Source organism: Camponotus floridanus, unplaced genomic scaffold, assembly GCF_003227725.1.
Source record: "Camponotus floridanus strain SB8 unplaced genomic scaffold, Cflo_v7.5 scaffold1, whole genome shotgun sequence".
Classification (NCBI taxonomy): Eukaryota; Metazoa; Arthropoda; class Insecta; order Hymenoptera; family Formicidae; genus Camponotus; species Camponotus floridanus.
The window spans coordinates 1,917,735-1,937,201 of record NW_020229214.1 but is presented as its reverse complement, the minus strand read 5'-3'; the positions used below and the strand labels follow the sequence as shown (position 1 = coordinate 1,937,201).

The 19,467-nt window shown below is 31.2% G+C and overlaps 3 protein-coding genes across 10 annotated transcripts in view; all 3 read right to left on the bottom strand.

The window, feature by feature from the left end:
• LOC105250421 (RNA/RNP complex-1-interacting phosphatase) overlaps window positions 1-994 on the bottom strand; it is a 42,512-nt gene extending 41,518 nt beyond the window's left edge. Inside the window, exons 1-2 of the mRNA XM_025407357.1 lie at window positions 854-994; window positions 42-117 (exon numbers count right to left, since the gene is read on the bottom strand). Coding sequence (XP_025263142.1) covers window positions 42-117; window positions 854-876 — 99 coding nt within the window. The 5' untranslated portion in view covers window positions 877-994. The remainder of the gene's footprint in view (window positions 1-41; window positions 118-853) is intronic.
• Window positions 995-1,968: 974 nt separating this feature from the next.
• LOC105250419 (protein DPCD) lies at window positions 1,969-4,085 on the bottom strand. Of its 3 annotated transcripts, none has more exons than XM_025408554.1 (5): window positions 4,068-4,085; window positions 3,597-3,681; window positions 2,917-3,119; window positions 2,514-2,747; window positions 1,969-2,430 (listed from the first exon to the last, which is right to left on the bottom strand). In XM_025408554.1, exons 2-5 carry the CDS (start codon window positions 3,658-3,660, stop codon window positions 2,329-2,331), a joined length of 603 nt encoding a protein of 200 aa, XP_025264339.1. In that variant the 5' UTR covers window positions 3,661-3,681; window positions 4,068-4,085; the 3' UTR covers window positions 1,969-2,328. The 3 variants fall into 3 exon arrangements, with proteins under 3 accessions (XP_025264339.1, XP_011254806.1, XP_011254805.1); XM_011256504.3 differs by lacking the exon at window positions 4,068-4,085 and adding an exon at window positions 3,999-4,055; XM_011256503.3 differs by lacking the exon at window positions 4,068-4,085 and having other exon boundaries at window positions 3,597-3,815.
• Window positions 4,086-6,666: 2,581 nt separating this feature from the next.
• Window positions 6,667-19,467, bottom strand: part of LOC105250418 (segmentation protein cap'n'collar) — a 97,142-nt gene continuing 84,341 nt past the window's right edge. For 2 of the 6 annotated variants that reach the window (XM_011256500.3, XM_011256501.3), the window contains exons 8-13: window positions 9,048-9,339; window positions 8,624-8,772; window positions 8,365-8,541; window positions 8,133-8,231; window positions 7,633-7,997; window positions 6,670-7,443 (exon numbers count right to left, since the gene is read on the bottom strand). In XM_011256500.3, the coding sequence (XP_011254802.1) occupies window positions 7,276-7,443; window positions 7,633-7,997; window positions 8,133-8,231; window positions 8,365-8,541; window positions 8,624-8,772; window positions 9,048-9,339 (1,250 nt within the window). In that variant the 3' untranslated portion in view covers window positions 6,670-7,275. Of the gene's footprint in view, window positions 7,444-7,632; window positions 7,998-8,132; window positions 8,232-8,364; window positions 8,542-8,623; window positions 8,773-9,047; window positions 9,340-19,467 lie in introns of all 6 variants that reach the window. The other 4 variants (XM_011256499.3, XM_011256497.3, XM_011256498.3 and 1 more) reach the window with 4 other exon arrangements.

The window sequence follows — 19,467 nt, the reverse complement described above, 5'->3', positions numbered from 1 at the left end:
AATATAATTAAAATTAATGAATTATTTACAGAGATACTCACGTCTTTCAATGGAACTTTGAATGCTAAGATATTAGTACCCTTGATCACATTACCAAAAGGTTTGTACTCCAGCCACCTGCAAATATAGAAATTATAATAATTAAAAATTACAAAATACTTTTTATCGAATAGTTTATTTATTTAACATTAATATATACGATGTTATTAATTCCTGCAAGTTCTGATTTTTTTCTTTTCATTTACATTCTATCCTCTTAATTAGAAAATTTGAATGCATACCGAATTTTTACTATAATTACATATCCTTAATTTCCGGAAAGGCAATATCTTACATTCTTTCTAATCCAGCTTCTCTAATGCTATCTTATTATGAAAACTAGACACTCGATGCGATATAATTATTACATACATATCAAAAACTCGCGATGCCCGATTAAAGATCGACATTCGCGCGCGCTAAAAAAATAATGACTAACAATAATTCAAAATTCTCAACGGTTTAAAGTGCAAAATGCCATCTGTGAGAAACGGCGGGAAACTACACGAGACATTCATACTCAATCGGTTAGTCAGCTGTCCCGAGGATAGCGTCAGAATTTCCACAGAATCTTACTTTATAGCTCTACTGACATATTTGACACATGAAAAGCGCGCTTTAATTCCCGGATTAACAATCACGTACGATTGCTTTACCAATGATGCTACCGCAGGATGTGTTTCGAATGTAAAGAAAATCGGCAAAACATAACCTCTCTCAATGTGACTACATTTACGATCGCATTTACGAGCTACTTTGACTACTGCGAGACATTCGGCGATCTTTATTATATAGTAAATGGAAAATTGCTTACCTGTCCGGCACCGAATTCGTCATATTTGCCGCACACTCAAAAATCTTCCCGCGAAAGCAATGGCATAATACTGAAACGCAATACCGCCATCACACAGTACACACACACACACACACACATACGCGAGTGAGCAGCAGCAGCGGCAGACGCGCGGACTCGACGACGCAGTTCGATAGATCGATTTTCGCGCGCGATATCAACGACTCGATTAATTATAGCGGTCAACAAATTATTCTCTTGATATTCACGATATTCGATCGTGATTATATCAAACGTCCCGTGTCCCGATGCTATAAATAAATACGCGCGAAACGGTGTGAACGAAGACGAAAGTCACTAAACATTTCAATTTCCGATTCCGCTAGAACACCGTGGTTCGATTCTGAGATTCCGAGTTTGTATTGTATTGGAAGCTCGGAATCGGATCAGTTTTAACGGAATTTGCAAGTTGGTTTTACGCGCCATTTTTATCGGTCCCATCAAAACGCTTGCAAATTTAATCGCGTTCGAACAGTTCGTGAGTGTCGAAAGAACGAAATAAATCGCTGTAATTAATATCATCGTCATAATTAATATTGTGATCGCTGCAATTACAATTATATTACGGTAAAATATTACAAACACAACGAAATTATTCGTCTCCAATCATATTCGAGTTATGGAAGTTGCTGTGAGAATAAATATTGCCTATAAATAATCTCGCGTGTTATCGGAAATGCCGAAAAAAAATATTGAACAATTGCAATATTACGCGTAAATTTAATAATATATCGCGTCGATAAACGTGTGATAATTTTATAAAGAAAACTCTGCGCAACACAGGGACTACAGGTTAAAATATCGTTAAAGTAAGTAATTTCAAGTATTGTTAACTAAATATCTTGCATATGGGCTCTTTTGGAAATTTTTATAACTCAAAGATTTACTACTTTATTATTGCGTAACACAAATTATTTTTCACTTCAGAACTTATATTACATATATATCACCCATGTGTTCAAATATACAAAATTATAAATTGTAAATTAAAAAATAATACTAAAGTGATAATTTTTTCAAGTAATTTAATTTTTATACATTAAAAAATGTATTTGAAAAAAATCTATCAATAGTTATACTACTATTTTTATTTATGAACTTTTATTAACTTTTATTAGAACGACACAAATCTTAAGAACCCTAACAACACAGCATGTCTAAAAGACGTCCATAGAATATCTAGAGGACAGCCAAAGAATATTTTATGTCCTCTGGATGTCCTCTCGATGATCTCTGGACATCTTTTGGACATGTGTTGTTAGGAAAATATTATTTTTTAAGAGACGAAATTTAAGTGATAAGCATTATTGTAATTATACATTTCATAAGCTTTGAATATATACAAAAAGAATATCTTAATAATACTGCAAAATTATTGCAAATTTGAAATGCATAATTTAGATCACAAGTAAGGAATTTAATAATAATACTTTTTCTTAACTGACTGGACATTGATTTGTAGATTCTATGGGTTTAAACTGTAAAATCCTGGATAATATTTTTTTCTCCACATTGAGAAGTTCGAGAGGCTTTTTATACTAAAATAAATGAAAAAAAAATAAGTAAAAATAATAGTAAAAATATATAGCAAAATATGTATGTAAAGAAGCATTTTTCATACCGTTATAATTAAAGTATTATATTGATGCTTAAATGATATCCTTTCCTGCTCTGGCTTTAACCCAATTCGCTCTAGATCTAGAACTTTTAACTTTTTGAAGTACTTTTTGTTACTCGTGCGTACAGTTATAGTATTATCTTCTTCTGCAGTAACAGAATATACATTACTAGGATACGGTAAATTTCTGATCCGCCACTCCAGGCATGTTTTTGTAATTCTTTGTGTAACAAATGGCTGCAACAATTTAAAAATACTTTACTTCGAAAATATCTAATATATTACTTAGATAATATAATTCATACATGCATTATAATTATCTGCTTAACATACTTCAAGTTTTAATTAATTAAATTATATTTAAATAGTTTCATAGTAAGTTTCTTATAGTAAGAAAATAACATACAGTATTTGAACTTTCTTGTATTCCATCCTTTTCGATATTATTTTCTTTTGGTTCAGGCTCTCCAATTTCTACGATCCAACCAATGTCTGTACCAAAATTATTTTTCTTTTTCCATAGTCTTCGTACCACTACATTTGTATCCATGTTATATTCTTCTACCATTTCTTTCCCATTTTCGAATAAAAAATGAACTTTTCTTTTTCCTACATTAAACATAATTAAAAATCAGTAAATTGTTTGTATTTATCGAGCATATACATTGCATTTATTATAAACATTGTGCAAAATTTAATTTTTAATATTTTAATGTTAAAACATCTATTTAATTAGAAGTATAATTTGACATATTACACAAGATATTAATAATAATAATAATTTGATATGAATTTGAGATTATGATACATATATCACTTTGAAAAAAAAATTTATCAAGGAACTAATAGAACAATTAAAAAAATTTAATAGTGCTTTGACATGATATATAGATACGTAATAAAGAAAATGTCTTTATTAAAATATTATGAATAAATCTTATGATTCTCTTGTATAATTACATATATGTACAATATGACTAAACATTTAGAGGTTGTAAGCAGATATCTCTAAATACAAAACTGCACATGTAGCAAAAACAAAAGAATTATGGAATAATAATCGTGATTGTATTTAATTATTCTTACCATCTTCAATAAGAACAGTAATTTTGGCATTTTGAATTATTTTCAACCACGATTCCGACGTCATTTTACTTGATAAAAGAGAGATCTAGAACAATACGAGTTTCTTAGCAACAGAATGGCTGCATTCAACGGAAAAAGCTGCTTTACAACTGTGTAAAATTCGTGAGCCTGATTAGTGTATGCTCTTAATTTTTATGGCTGAATCTAAGAGTATACACCAATCAGATTCACGAATTTTACACAGTTGCAAAGCAGCTTTTTCTTTTGAACGGAGCCCATGCGATGTATCGAGATAAATATAGAATATATGGACGAACGAGCAATAAATAAACAGAGAATATTAATTTTCATAATGAAAATTAGAAACTTATATCGTAATGAATCCGTACAAATTAAACATACACGTGGCTATGAACTATAATTGCACTATTCGTGATTGGTGTATATTTTTATACACTAGCAATATCTAACCTAGCATTTATGACTGTGTTCCAAAATTCACTGCCAGTATTGAAAATCTATAGTGTACGTAAACTATAGATTTTCATTAGTGGCAGTGGGTCTGTTCGTTTTAGCTGCACTGCTGCATTTGTGCAATTAGTTAGAGTGAAAGAAAGTATGTTTGTCTCTTTCTAACTTATTGCACTAGTGCAGCAGTGCAGCTAAAACGAACAGACCAAGTGAATTTTGGAAAGCCTATAATAATGGAGGGGCACGCTAGCATGCATTTAAACATATTTAAAGAAGATCGACAGATAGAGAGATATATTTTTCTTTCTCAGCTCATCGGTATGTATAATTATGATGTATAACTATGTGTTCTGATATCTTGTTTCATTTTACTTCTTTGATGCAATATCTACTAAAACTTGTATATATAATTAAAGAAAAATATATCGTAATAAAGTGATAAATGAAGTGAAAATGAGGTATGCAGAAATATGGAAAAATATATTTTTATTAATATTCTTTGTATATACTTATTTGTGATATTTATTTATTTATTTTATATTTAATATCTTATACGTATCTAATAAAAATGTGTGTAATTTCATAAATGTAAATTTATATAGATTTTTATATAAATGTATATTTATATACAAATCTATATAAATTGTATATTATAGTTATATTGTATATTATATATAATTTAAAAAAATATATTTTTCTCGAATATTAAATTAATATTAAATTAATCATTACATCATTTTAACTTATTTTGACACAGTTATAAACTTTATAATGAAAATAATCCTGAAATATAATGTGCTGCAGCTATCATATGCTAAAATTATTGTTTGATATTGGGGGAAATCTTATATAAATCTTGTTTAAAACAAGTATTCGTAGATTAGGTATTCATTGATTAAACAAGTACAAACCAATACGATACTTTCCCCAGAGGTTTATTCAGCTTTATTTATATAATATAGAAATTTAATGACAGGAGATCTTCATTGCAATTAGATAGATCTGCGGAATATTTGCGCAAATCCAATTGTTTGTACAATAGACGAACAGAGTTCTTATAAATTAGTCTTTTACAAAGGTTTGCCAATAATGAGATCTCCGCTCGCTAATTGTAAGTACAATATGTAAAAGGCATCCTACACCCCATAATATGAATACAATTGCATATGTAAATGTTAATAAGGAGCAGATTATTAATAATTGCTGACATAAATTGTATCTTCGTTCGTTTTTTAACATTATAACATATATTTTATTATTACTCTCCGTATATGTATTTATATATACAGATACATATACATAAATACATACATTCATATATTTCATATATTTTTATATATATTTATATATTTATATATATAATATTTATAGAAAATTATACTAGCTACATTAATATATACATAAAAAGGCAAATGTGAAATACCTGAACATTTCTCATTTTTTTTATTTTATAAAAATATGTGTTTTTATCATGTTTGTTCGTATTTCAAGGAATGCTATTAATATCATAGCATTACAATGTATCGCAGTAAAATGTATTCACATACTTGTATTATATTTACTATATTATTTGTAATATACATATTACAGTATGTTTTGCTCATAATTTATCTGAATAAAGTGAAATTTAAGAAATGTTTTTAAGCTGCTTTCTATATGGAACACAAAACGGTTCAGAAATTAGTTACAAGTTTGCCAATGCCTCAATCATTTGCCTTTTATCGCTTCACTCTACTTTGTAATCGTCAATTAAATGCAGTTCTAATTTTGCATTATACATCCATGACGCTACCACTCCTGGAATTATAAGCGTTTCACAAATCGATGTGTATTTTCTAAATTTATAACACAACAAAGTTTATTTAATAGTATACATATTGCGCATGATTAACGTTCACTTTATTCGCATCAATATGCATACGATATATTTAATATCGCATTTTGCTCTTGACAAATTATAAGAATTTCATAATTTGGCAATTAAGTATACTACTAACAATAATCACAATCAATCGATTGAAATCACTGGATAGGTACGTTTCAACGTAATCGTCGCACTCCTATATCTATGAGAGTTATATTTATATGTGTGCGTGTGAGTATGTATATAAATTCAATTTATATATATCATACGCAGATAAAACAATTACATCGAAACAATAAAACCTTTTTTATGAATATAAAAAGAGTTTCTTTAATGTATACTGTATCATTTCATATGTATCAGTTACACATACGTATATGCATTTTAAGAAGTTAACAAGCATATTTTACGCATAAAGCAGGAAGAATAATAACTGGAATAAGACATAAATTTAGAGTTGCTTCAATTATCATATGACACAACAGTTCTCATAAGTGATTCCATAATATAATATGTAATAATCTTATTATATATATTTTTTAGTTTCTTATTATTTATGTATATCAATTTATCTTATTATTTATGTATTATAATCTTCCTTTTACGCTAAACATACTGTGATTTATTTAGGCAATTGCAAAAAAAAATTCGCATAATATAACTCAATTATTTTTTCAAAAGTACATAATATTATGTATTACTATAAGGCCAATATAAATTCTTGAAATATTATATTTCTTTATTGATAGTTTAAGTAAAAATAAAAACAAAAATACAGGAAATTTATGAAGTTTTCAGTTTTATTTCATTATTCATTACTTCCCTCATTTAAGACAGTCAACAGACAAGATACAATATGTACAAACAAACATACAGAATACCCAAGGCTGCAATATAAAAATCTTTGATTGTGAAAATATGAAAGAAAGAAAAATGCAAGTGAAAATGTATATATCTTTGGATATCTGTGAAAATGTATTCATATAAGTGGTCAAAATAACTGAAAACTGTAGTATCACCTTTGCACACAAAAATCATCACTAGGATGATTAAATATAGGATTAAATCCTATTTCTCCTCCTAATTCTCTAAGTATATTATTTTGTCAATAATTGCGTAATCGCGATTAAGCTAGTAGCGTTGACAAATTTCGTTGTTTATTTGGAGTGCGAACCATATGTAAAATCATAAATTTTGTTTGACGAGAATTATGCGCAGTAATTCTTATAACGTGTACGATCTTCATTCCCCAACACCGTATTCGCCTTCACTACGCTTTGGACGCACGTACTCTGTTCAAAGAGAACAATAGTCAATAACCAATCACATTGATATACAATTCTTTCATTCCTTATGCTCAGGATCGGGTTTAGTCTTCGGTTCCATTGAAGACTGCCGTGATTGGTGTGGATTCGTCTGACTTCTGCGAATTAACACAACATTTCCATCTGCAGACTGTTGAAGACTGTATTCGTATGGATGGTATGGATTACCATCTGAATCTCGTAAAGACTGAAATATAATTGTAAATAATTAACTATACTATAGGTTTTTTTATTATCTTTAACAACATTTTATCAAAATCAGAAATAATGTATAATGAAATAATTATTCAAATTTTATTTTAAAAATGATTATACGTATATTTAATATGAAAGAAGTGATACATATATTTAATATGAAAGAAGTGATATTACCAACCTGAAAAACATGACGATAAAGTTGACTAAATTTATCTTTCACTCGCTGTCTTTCAATGAGCATAAATTCACGCTCGCGAATAAGCCTTAACTTACGATCTCGCATTTCTTTTACTTCGTCAGCTAAGCTTATGATTTGATCCAATTTGCGTTTGCGACAATTCTGTGCAGCAACCTTGTTTTTCCCTCGTCTTCTAATGTCGCGTATTAAGGATAGTTGGGCCTCACTGAGATCATATTTACTGAGACGTTCATTAAACTCGTCCATGGGAAGGTTGATGATATCACTGACTGAAATCGGCACATTCAATGCTCTTGCTCTTTTCTCATCTCTCGTTAAATGCTCTTCGTTGTCATTTTTGCGAGCTAAAATTATAAAAAATAAACATTTGATATACTCTTATTTTCTTTCTTTCTAATATTATTAACCATTATTAACAATTATTAACAGTTTTTAAAGAGATTGGAATAAACTATTAAAAATATTATTAACATAGTTACCTTTCTTATCGCGGGAAATTGGACGTTGAAGAGATCCTGAACTTTCAGCAGGCAAATGATAAGTGTGATTATGATGAACATGTTCTATTGCAGATCGTCCTAAAAAAAATTTTTTTGTTAAATTTATGTAAAATATTACAGGTTAGATAAAATATATAAAAAGTGATATATTCATCGTCTATAAAGATTCTTCTTAATATGTTGAATACGTTTAGATATAAACTTCTCTTACCAGATTGATGACGACTGAAATCCACACTACAACTATATTTTATTTCAGGTTGAGGCCCGGCTGCACCCTCGATTGGTCCAGAATATGTGTTCCCTGGTGCCCCTGCACCAACTGTATGTGTGTCATATTCGTATTTCATTGGAGTAGTCGGATGTGCGGTAGCTCCTAAAGGTGAGCCTAAAAAGTAGTTTCACAATCAAAATTCTCTGTATCATCTTATGCTCGAAAAGACTGCATGAGATTATTTCTAAATACTAACAAGTGCCTTGTTCTTGGAAATATCGTTTGGCGAACATTTGATGTTTCTTTTGTGCAACCGGCGGTACAGTCCGTTCTGTTTGACATCTCGGAGAACCGGCATTTCTTCCAGACACCGAGTAACTGCAGTCGTATGGCATGCGATATTTGCTATGATGCAATCAAAAGATTAAATCGATAAACATTTTACATATTAAATATGTATATTTTATTCTTTTATTTATAATTCATAATCATTAAGTCTAAATCAGTCAAATTCCATGGTCCAAAGATAAAAAACTATTGAACTATTGCTTTTGTTGAATATAATATTTTATCTTATAGTTTATATCTAGAGATATACAATTATTTACGATTAAAATCAAAGAGGAGATTAATTATCTATTTTAATTTTTTCCAAAAATTAAAAATATGACATTAATTACCTCGCGTAATCCATGGTGTAATGAGAGTCAGCCTGAGTATGGCTGGAATTCGATCCAGTTTCCATCCACTCGCCATCCGAGAGAGATGGTACGCGTTCGCTACCCATACTACTGACAGCGCTGTCGCTTGAAGCGTCCATCCTCTCGTCGACTACACCAGGTAGAGTCGTGACACCCGTCGTAGCCGTCGAAGTCGTACCACCAGCCGTCTGCACATTTGGTAGAGCCGTTGCACCAGTAGGTCCGGTTGCATTGTTGCTACCGTTGTCCAACATGCGCATGGTATACATGCCTGGAAAACAATAAAAAATAATCTAAATTATATAATTTTATTATATAATTATTTTATGTGAACAATTAGAGAAACGAATATGTATATTTTTAAAAGCTAAAATATATATACTTGAAAAATATGTATTTCAAAAACGTTCGATAACATTATTCAGTTACGAATAACATATTTGTGAGTAGAATATAAATATTTATGTTCTTTTATATGATACGATCATTCCTTATCTCGAATGTGACTTTGTATCTACAGTCCTAAACTCATATTTGTAGAATACGCATGTTAAAGTAGGTCATCGCCTACATTTCGTGCGAGAAAATTTTTTTAGGACATAATATTCTTTCGCAAATATTATATTTGCGCGAAGTTTCACGTGACTACAAAAAAACATTTTGCAGAAAATCGAATGCAATTTCTGATATGTTAGTATTCAAGCCTTTCGATAGCAAATACTTCTTTGCAAACATGACATTTGCTACAACCGGTTTTTGCGCGGATGACTATTTAAAACATGTGCAAGTATCACACCTAGCAATCTACTATGATCCGCAGAATATTTTTTGCAAAAATAGAAATATGAAAATATTTAGCAAATTATCTAGCTATTGATCTAAAAAATTATTTCTTAATATAATTTGTATATTTTACATGTAAAAGAAATTATTTTAAGCTTGAGATGATATTCAAGATAATCAAGAATATAGATATATCATTAATCAAACATGCCTATTAATATCAATCAAATTTAAAATCCACCGATTGTACAAGATAAGATCCGTAAAGAAAATGTGCAAACATATGAGAAAAATATGCTGGCACATAAATCCCGTTATCAACAGATAATCATTGTTGCAACTAATGTTATATGACTAGTTGCGAGAAAATTATTGCAAACTTTTCACTGACCTATAAACTTTATAGATATTTTGAAATAGACGATCGATGCCATATTGCATGAATAATATAGAAATAGAATTCTTTTAGTATCCATCCAATTTTTCATTTCCCATCCATCCAATTTATAATTTTCACATAATTATCTTTATATATTATCAATAAAAGCGATTATATATTACTATAACTTTCAATATTCTCAGTTTTAATTTTTTTTTAAAGATGGAGATATATTAGACAGATAAATATCTTCATTTACCAATCCAATTTTCATTATCAATTTAATTATACTATTATGGATTTATGATCATTTATAAAAAAATAATGTTTTTAAAATAAAAATAAAATAAAACATAAAAATATGTATGACATTTATCGATTGCTATTTGCTTTATTTTATTTTCTTTACAGACAAAAAAAATATTTTTTTATAATTTAATGCTTATAGCCACAAATCATTGTCAATTACATTATTATAAATATATAAAATACTTCTACTGCCACCAGCAATAACTATTATCATTGAAAAAAATTATTCCGAACATTTTTATATGAGTCGTGATAATTGATACAAAGTCAGATAAATTTAGATTGGTACCATTTATTTATATTAACGTAATAATATTTTACGTGGCTCTTAACAAAGAAATATCTGAAAAATTTATTTCCGCATTAATGAAATATGCATCTTCTTAAATCAACACTGCATTTACAGTGCAGCGATGGTACAACATTCTTAGAAGCGGTCAGCGTAACCGAGTATCTTTAAACCGTACGTGACTAGTTCCAGGTTTTACTCGTTATTATTAACTAGTTTCGAGAAAAGGAAGTGCGCTGTGCATTTTTTTAACTCGCTCCTCAACTTTGCACATTTAATCGTCATTTATCCCCTCTGTTAGACTTTGATTTCTAAAAAAACAAGTATATGCAAATAAAAGAATAGACGTTTATGCAAGTTGCAGCTTTACGATAGCAAACGCGCGCATAACTATATTTATAATATATATAATATTAAGAAAAAACTCAAAATTTCTTTTTTTATTGAATCCTAAAAAATTTAATAGAAATTTAATAGAAATTTAATAAAAAATTTAATAGATAATAGATAATAGATTATATATATTATGTGGACCTAATAAATAACTTATATTATGAAACTTTATAGCATGTGTGTTTTAAAATGTTTATCTACCATCGATTATCAAATGCTACATAGAGTAGATTTGTCTTTATCATGCTTTCAAGCTGAATCTGCAAAAATAGATTAAGATATTAATATATCTATCTTAAAAGATATTACTTTCATTTCCGTCTTTTGTAAATATGACGATAAGCTGCTTCGTAGAATTATATTCGCGCAATATTGCGAATTTATCAATTTACTACAATTTCCTTTTTCCTTCCTATGTTTTTCTTTATTCTTTTCTTCTCTAATTTTTATTTCGAATGTTTGTTTTTGTTTATTATAACTTTCAATACATTACATAGTCACATACTTTTTTTATATTATTTTATTACATAATTGGATATATATTTTTTATACAAAATTAGTATTTTATAATATTTTATATTATTATATTAGTATTTTTTTATGAGAGCAATTTTAATCTATCACATAAAATCAATTTCATTCTGTTTTCTTATATTTATTTTATATTTATATTCTATATTTATTTTATATATTATATTATATATATAAAAATTCGTTATATATTATTTATTCCACATTATATTCCACATTATAAAAAAATGTCATTAAATAAATTTTATTCAATATGTATAACATGCTAATGCGGACACGTATGCATTAAGTATCGAATTATCATGACTCAGCACATCACATACGATAATGTTATCACGCCAAGCATTACTTCTCAAAGATCAGCCGAGCGTTTAATTCAACGTCGCATTATGTAACGCTTATTTTTACTCAAGTAAAACATTTGACTCTCTAATCTTATTATATCCAAGATGATTTCATTAGCGGTGCGTGTGATCCAATCGAGTTGTCATACAAGTCGGTAACGACACATCGTGCCGATGACGCAGATCGTATGATCGAACAATTTAAATATATATGTGTAATATGTATTATCTCTTTCATAAAGAACATTGAAAAATGTTATTCACATTTTTCTGACTTCCTGGTCGCACGAGTCAGGGTCGATAAACACGTGACGCGATCGCGATATGGAAATTCGAGTGACATTGCAATTTTCACGGTTTGTTTCTACAGATATCAGAGAGAATATCGCGTCCTAAAGCAAATAAACGATGGAGAAATATGCTCAATATGTTTAAAATCAAAATATTGTCAATATCTCTTTTTTTCTTTTCAAGTTTCTCTTTATCGCAAGAATATATATTTAATTTCTATATTAAACTAATAAGATTGACTCGCTGTGAAAAATCAAAGATATAATATTAAAGAAATGAACGCACGATTTAACTTACGATTTTAAATAAGAATTATCTGTATGTGTGGCATAAAGAATTTGAATATAAACGAAATTACCTACTTGGAATATATACAATAACTCCCATCGTCGCCATTCAAGCTCATCGAGCTCGACAATTTCGTGAAGCGATTCGTCTTGACTCAACCTTCTTCGCTCTTATAGAGCATCGAAATAATTACGCAAACGATTGCGTTAATCCTATTTTCATTTAACAGAGCGTCATCGGACAGCAAAATCTCTTGTCGACGTGCGCAAATCGTTTCTGGCGAAATCTAAAATTCCGGAATCTTCGCAGCTCGATAAAGATCGCGGCATGTACGGGATCGCAGAGTCTGCGATGAAGCGTTTAGCACCTTCGCTCTGCCAGATGTTCCTTTCTCTCTTTCACAATAGTCATCGAGAGTACGTCGGCTTTACCTCTCGCGCTGGTGCATATTAATTATGGCCAGCTAATGGAAGCTAACATGCTCGGCGCGTCTCGGTTAACAAAATCAACATTCCCAGAACCGCGAGCATACCGCAGAAACGCGACCGCGCACATTCCTCACATAAGTACCATCGTACACGCTATCGCTCGCGAGAGTGGCTCTGTAGTGTGGCTGAAGGTAGAAGAGTCTATCTCGTCGAAATGTTCGACGATATTATTCGCTGAGCATGTCGGAAGTTAGAAGAAAAGTTGACAATCACATGTATCAGAAGCACCACGCAATCTGCGATGATACGACAAGACAAATGTCGACTGATAATCACCAATGAATATATTATACGTTTCCGCGATAACACGCGACTCCAAACTCTGGAAGTTCCTGTACAGATCGCGTCACATTTCGGAAGAATATATCTGTTGACAGACGAGAATTACGAGTCTTTATGAAAATGATTCGAGGATGAATCATTACAAAATAAAAATGTCACTGGATTAATTCCGGTTAATTACATTCTCAATTTTATCATCTACTTTTCCTTCACTTTTCTTAGCACTTTGTGATCGACGTACGTGCGAACGTCGCGACCTAACGCGACGCGAAAGTGCGGGCGGACTGTCTTTCATACGAGCGTTTTTCAGATAAGACCAGGTAAGGTGTTTCGACGACGATTGATTCTCGTGAAACGAACGCGACGACACTCGCTCGATCTGGCAGACACGAACGCCGCGTAAACATAACTAGATACTCGCGGCGCGGATCCGCGAGTCTGACCCTGCACGGGGCGTAACCACTCGTACAGAGGCTGGCGACTAGCTTCACTTTTCACTGCGGCATTGGACGGCATCGGGCCACGCGGTGGGAGCAATGTTGCTGACTGCGCGTATAATTATAGTATTCTCATTATAATTTCGTCGCGCCGTATACTACGCTTGTTCATGAATCATAACGTACTCGAAATCGAAATTGCTATTAGGCGCAATTTTGCGTGACGTGATGTCGATTCGACGATTATCGCGATTGATTATCGATCCACTATTGATCCCCGATATGACTCTTTGGAATTTATCTCGTATTTTTCTCTCGCTCGACTTCGATATAACGTTGTTTTTCCTGCGCGTTGTGTACATTGGTCTTGTATTTCTTAAATCTTTGTTGTTTATCGTATAAGTTTCGAATCAATTAAAATAATCATTAGAAATGCAACACAATTTTTATTTTTGTAAAACGTATCATATTTTGCGAAACGCAGTAATCAGTTAAAAATATTATTTAATCGATAAAAAGCATTAACAATAACGTATCTTTATATCTTTAAATCTACGGAATCGATGCTGTAATCAATGATATCGAGCCTTTTTTATCAGTAAATTGGCAAGACAGGTCACTCCTACAAACATCTTTTCTGATAAACAAGTAGAGTATATATGCGAACAATTTTCATGAGATATATAAAACGAAATAATATCATTCGCCGGGGCGCGATAATTATCAATTCATTTTAAAATTAAAAATGCACGTCATATCATTTCTTGAATCTGAAAATAATCTAGTATTGCTCATGTCTGAATATGATTGATGTCTCGTTCACTATCATTGCTTGTTTAATTTGTACTAATAAAATCTGAAACTTGAATTGATAAAAATGTTTGCTGGTACAAGGAGTTTAATAAATAATTTTAAACCATCTTGGATGAACTGCGATAGAAGGAAAAATTGTTTATAAATAATAAAAATTGTTTATAAATTTAAAAATATAAATTAATCAATTAAATATGATGGTTGCGTATCAATATTAATTCATCACTAAAGAAACTAATATATTAACATAATTATAAAGCATATATTGCACCTACAATCGTAACGGTGATCTTTGATCGTGAAGTTCTAGAACGCGATGCTACAATGATATGAAACAATTCACTTCGTAAAATTTTATACACAAGATGCCCGTAGAATGTTATATTAACATAACATATATTCTCGAAAAGAGGAAAAAAAAAAGGAAAGAAAAAAAAATTGCATTCTTTTCGATATACTTGTCAATTTGATCATGCGATTGCACAATTACTCAACGGAAAAGCGTGTTGCATCCCCATGTATATCAGTGCTTGACTTAATTTAGCATATGTTACAATGTAACATTTCGCGAATGTAACGTGAGAGAGCTCGGCATGATAATCGCGCGACGTAATAGCCCAGAGAACGTAACTACATAAGTATGCAGGCGGCGGTCATTTGTACTTTCACTGTTCCTCGTGGGTGTAAATCGCAAAGTTGTTTCGCGTGCACGCGTGTAATTATATCTCACCATGGTGCACGACGAATGGGTGGAGCGCGTAAAAACCTTCACTAATCCACAGAATAGGCCATAAGATATTCAGTTCGTAAGGGGAATTAGAGATTAGTTCGTAAATTAGAGATTAAGATGCTAATTAGAGTGATTTTTTTTACGATTATTTATTATAAGAATACAACTCTCTCTTTCGTAATAATCATTACGTTGCAACGCAAATGACGCAACGAGTGGTTTATTCCGAAAGCGGTATGTTTGCGATATTACAAGTCATTCTTATAAACTTTATTAAGTTAAGGAAGATTTAATTGACTTATAATATTTTGGAAATAAAGATAGAAAATCACACGTTTAAGCAACAGTTTTAATTTTAACGAATATGAAAAATTTTTCGATTTATTTTATGCACACTGAGAAAAAATTAAATAATAGATATAAAATCTAACATGACATCTATTTAATTTAAATATTTAAATATTTCAATTAAAAAAATAATAATTTAGTTGAACGGTTTGGTAGTTAACAACTTTTTTTTCTCAGTGCAAGAAGTAGCTTATTCTAATTCTAATAATAATTAAAATAACAGCACATTTCTTGTGTATTTATTGTTAGAGATTAATATTTCTTACAACCTTATTCTTAATGATACTTGTTCATTGCAGAAAAAAATATATTACAACATTAGACTTTCAAGAACTAAAAACTATCGCTTTATTAAAAAACAGTAAACACGCACTATCTTTTTTTTCAGAATAAATATATTTATAAACATTGCAGATCTTTTATTATACGAGTCACGATATAAAAATACTTTGAGTATTCGCGTGTATTAGAGTGGAGAATTCAGATATCAAGGATTCGCGATGTGATGGATAGCTAGGCGAATTCATGCAAAACATTTCAGGTTTTGATGATCACGAAGGCTCTTTTTTTCTCGTTTTATGTTTCGCATAGCACGTGACGACTTTTGAAACCGGGCATCGGGTATCTCGAGCAGCGTTTTTTTCAGAAGTTAATTGGAGAACTAGTAGAAGAGCCTTTCAAGTCGCCGAGGTCGCGTGACTAAGCGTTTCAAATATGGACGCGATATCTGTTCGCCAAGCTCGCCGAGTGATAATAAAGAACATGCGGTCGTGCACGTAACTATTTATAACCGTGTGTGGTTTCCGAGTTGAGTTGGAGTGTCGACGCAATGTTTTCATCTAGGATTCTGTTTTGGGATAAAAGCGCGAGTCTCATCGAACAGTCGCATATTGAGAAATATAATGAGAAGAGAAATATAGAAGATATAGAGGATTATATTCGCGCTTTCCTCTCACAATCAGTTCTCGGACAAAAATATTCTATCTAATTAATGTAGATTACGTAAATATGAACAATTGAACCATCTGGATATCATTATGAATAATGCCAGTTTGTTCAGTCGGACAATCTCGTGAACTGAGACATGTGACATGACACTCTTGGACTGCACACAGAGAAAAATGTATATACTGTATTCAAGTAAATATTATTTATTTTAAGTATATCATAAGTTTGTATATCCGCAAATATATCATAAGTTCACCACAAGCATTAAATTTAATTGAATATATTCTAAATTTTAGTGCAGTATTTTAGTCAAGAATATTAAATTAAAACAAAAATTTGCTTTGCCTACTACAAGAGTTGACGTAAAATAAGTTTGATTTTTCTTTGATACAACTTTACAATATTCTTGAAGAGAAAATAAATTCTTTTTTTGACATGATAATGAGATTTTCTAACACTTGTGATGAGTATATTTTTAAACTATTATCAAGAATATATTCTTTGTTGAAGAAAATTATTACTTAAAAAGAGAAAAAAAACTGAATAATCGCTTTTCTTGGCAGTAAAATGATATTTTTCTCTGTGCATAATTATGGAAAAATCATACGCGATTTTTCGAATCGTTCGCGAATAAGGTATAAAAAATTCCGCTCGCTCGAAACGATAACCAGTCATCTGAAATTACTCGATACATAATCGACTAAAATATTGCGAAACATCTGTGTGACGTACGCGATGAAACGAAGCAGCAGTTGATACTTATTATGACGAGTAGAGTCAATATTTAAAAGAAGTTTATGTCGTGTATTTGATTACGAAGAATATATACGTCGTATGTAAATACGAACATAAAACAATGTTACGAAAGTGGAACGATGCAGCATCCTTGTATAATGGAGCATCGTCCTCAAAAGCACCGATAATCGTCCGCTCGTAACTTGAACTGCCAAGTGACAAATTAGCGGTTTTGTTCGTCATGAACGTGACTCGAAGTCGAAGAGAAGTGTGCAGTATGTTATCGTGTTGTATAAAGAAAAGACTGCAATCGTCGACAGTGATAAAGTTCACGTTTGCTGGGCCGCTACGTAGATAGCTGCAGTTGTTCTTTTTTGCGTACGAGTTATTATCTAGCTTTTTATGCGAATGAGATAATCTCATGTTTGTCCACGATGATCAAGTACGTCGTGTTTAAAACACTGTGCATGTAAAATTTTCCAAAGTAGTTTTCCAACATTCCATCGTGGTGACTCATGCGCAACTTCATTTTTAAAGCACGCAGTAATATATAATAAAAATTCTTATCAATGCAACTTGATTGGAAATTATACTAAAAAAGCAAGAAATATTAGTCAAGAGTTATTAATATTAAAAAACCGGTGTTCTAATTGCTATTAAACATTGTTTTAAAGCGTAAGAAGAAGAAGAAGTTTCTACTTAAATATTTTTACATATTAGAGATAAAAGAGTTTTTAAATTTTTACGATTTTATTATGTGGTCATCAAGTTAGACAAGTAAACATTAGCACATAAATACGTATAAATAAGTAAATTTACCGCATCCTGAATATTTTAAATTACTAATTAAATTTAGTCGTCAGTTCTTTATTTTGAAAACTTGTATATTTCTCATTTAAAAAATCAGATATCTTTATTATAGAAAGAATATTTTCTCAGAAAAAAGATCACGGACATTCTAAGTTCTTTTATAATAAACCCTGAACCTTATTATACCTATAAAATTATACATATTTGCAATCGTCTTGCTTGATATAATAATTCAAAAATATTCAACGTTCAATCAGATCTATAAGGACGCAATACAATAACGTAATATCGTTGCAACAACGATTCGCTTCCGAATTCCGGGCATGATTTTATGTGGCAAGTAAGCGCGAGACGAACGAGCGATAGCAGGTAGGTAAGCGGATTTGCAGAACCGCCGTTGCAAATCCGAGAGCAATAAAGAAGCTTTTTTTAAAAATCACGGGCGACTCTCGAGCCGGTTGCGAGAGCAGTACCCTCGGTCAGGGTCGGTGAGTGTAAACGAGCACGAAGGTAGATCAATGTCGGTGTCGGCTCACATGTCACCGGATCTAAAACCGACGATAACGCGTCGCCCCAGACCGTCGTCGAGAAACGACGGTTATCAAAGAAGCGTAGGAATACGTCGCTGATAATTTGCGGCCGCAGTAATATCAATTTCGCGATACACGTTCGTATCGTCTACGACGATTCTACAACTCTCGCGCAGCGAAAAATCACCGCGGAAATAACACGGATGCGATAAGCCGATATTCAAATGGGTTCCGATTGGATTCTAAGTTCTTTCGGGCTCGCGCGACTGAATCGACCCTGACAAATGAAATTTAAACGCACTCACATATGTGTATCTCAGAGAATCGACGGATTCGAAATCCTCTCAAGCCGGTTCTAAACGATCAACTCGTTCGTCAAGCCGAGATGAACTCAGAATCGCATAAGCGCGACGTATATTGACAGGACAATATAACGACTGATGCAGAGATATGTCTCACATTCTTATTTAAGATTGAATAATGGAATTACTTTTTAGTGTACCACGACAGAGAGAACATTATACATATATTATTTTTATTCGATTTTCTCGCGATAAATTCAAAATATTACTCGTCTGTATATTACTCTTATGAATTATAAATTAATTACATAAGTGCGAGCATAAATTTGGCACAAATAAATCATTTAGAATCGATTTATTTTTTATGAC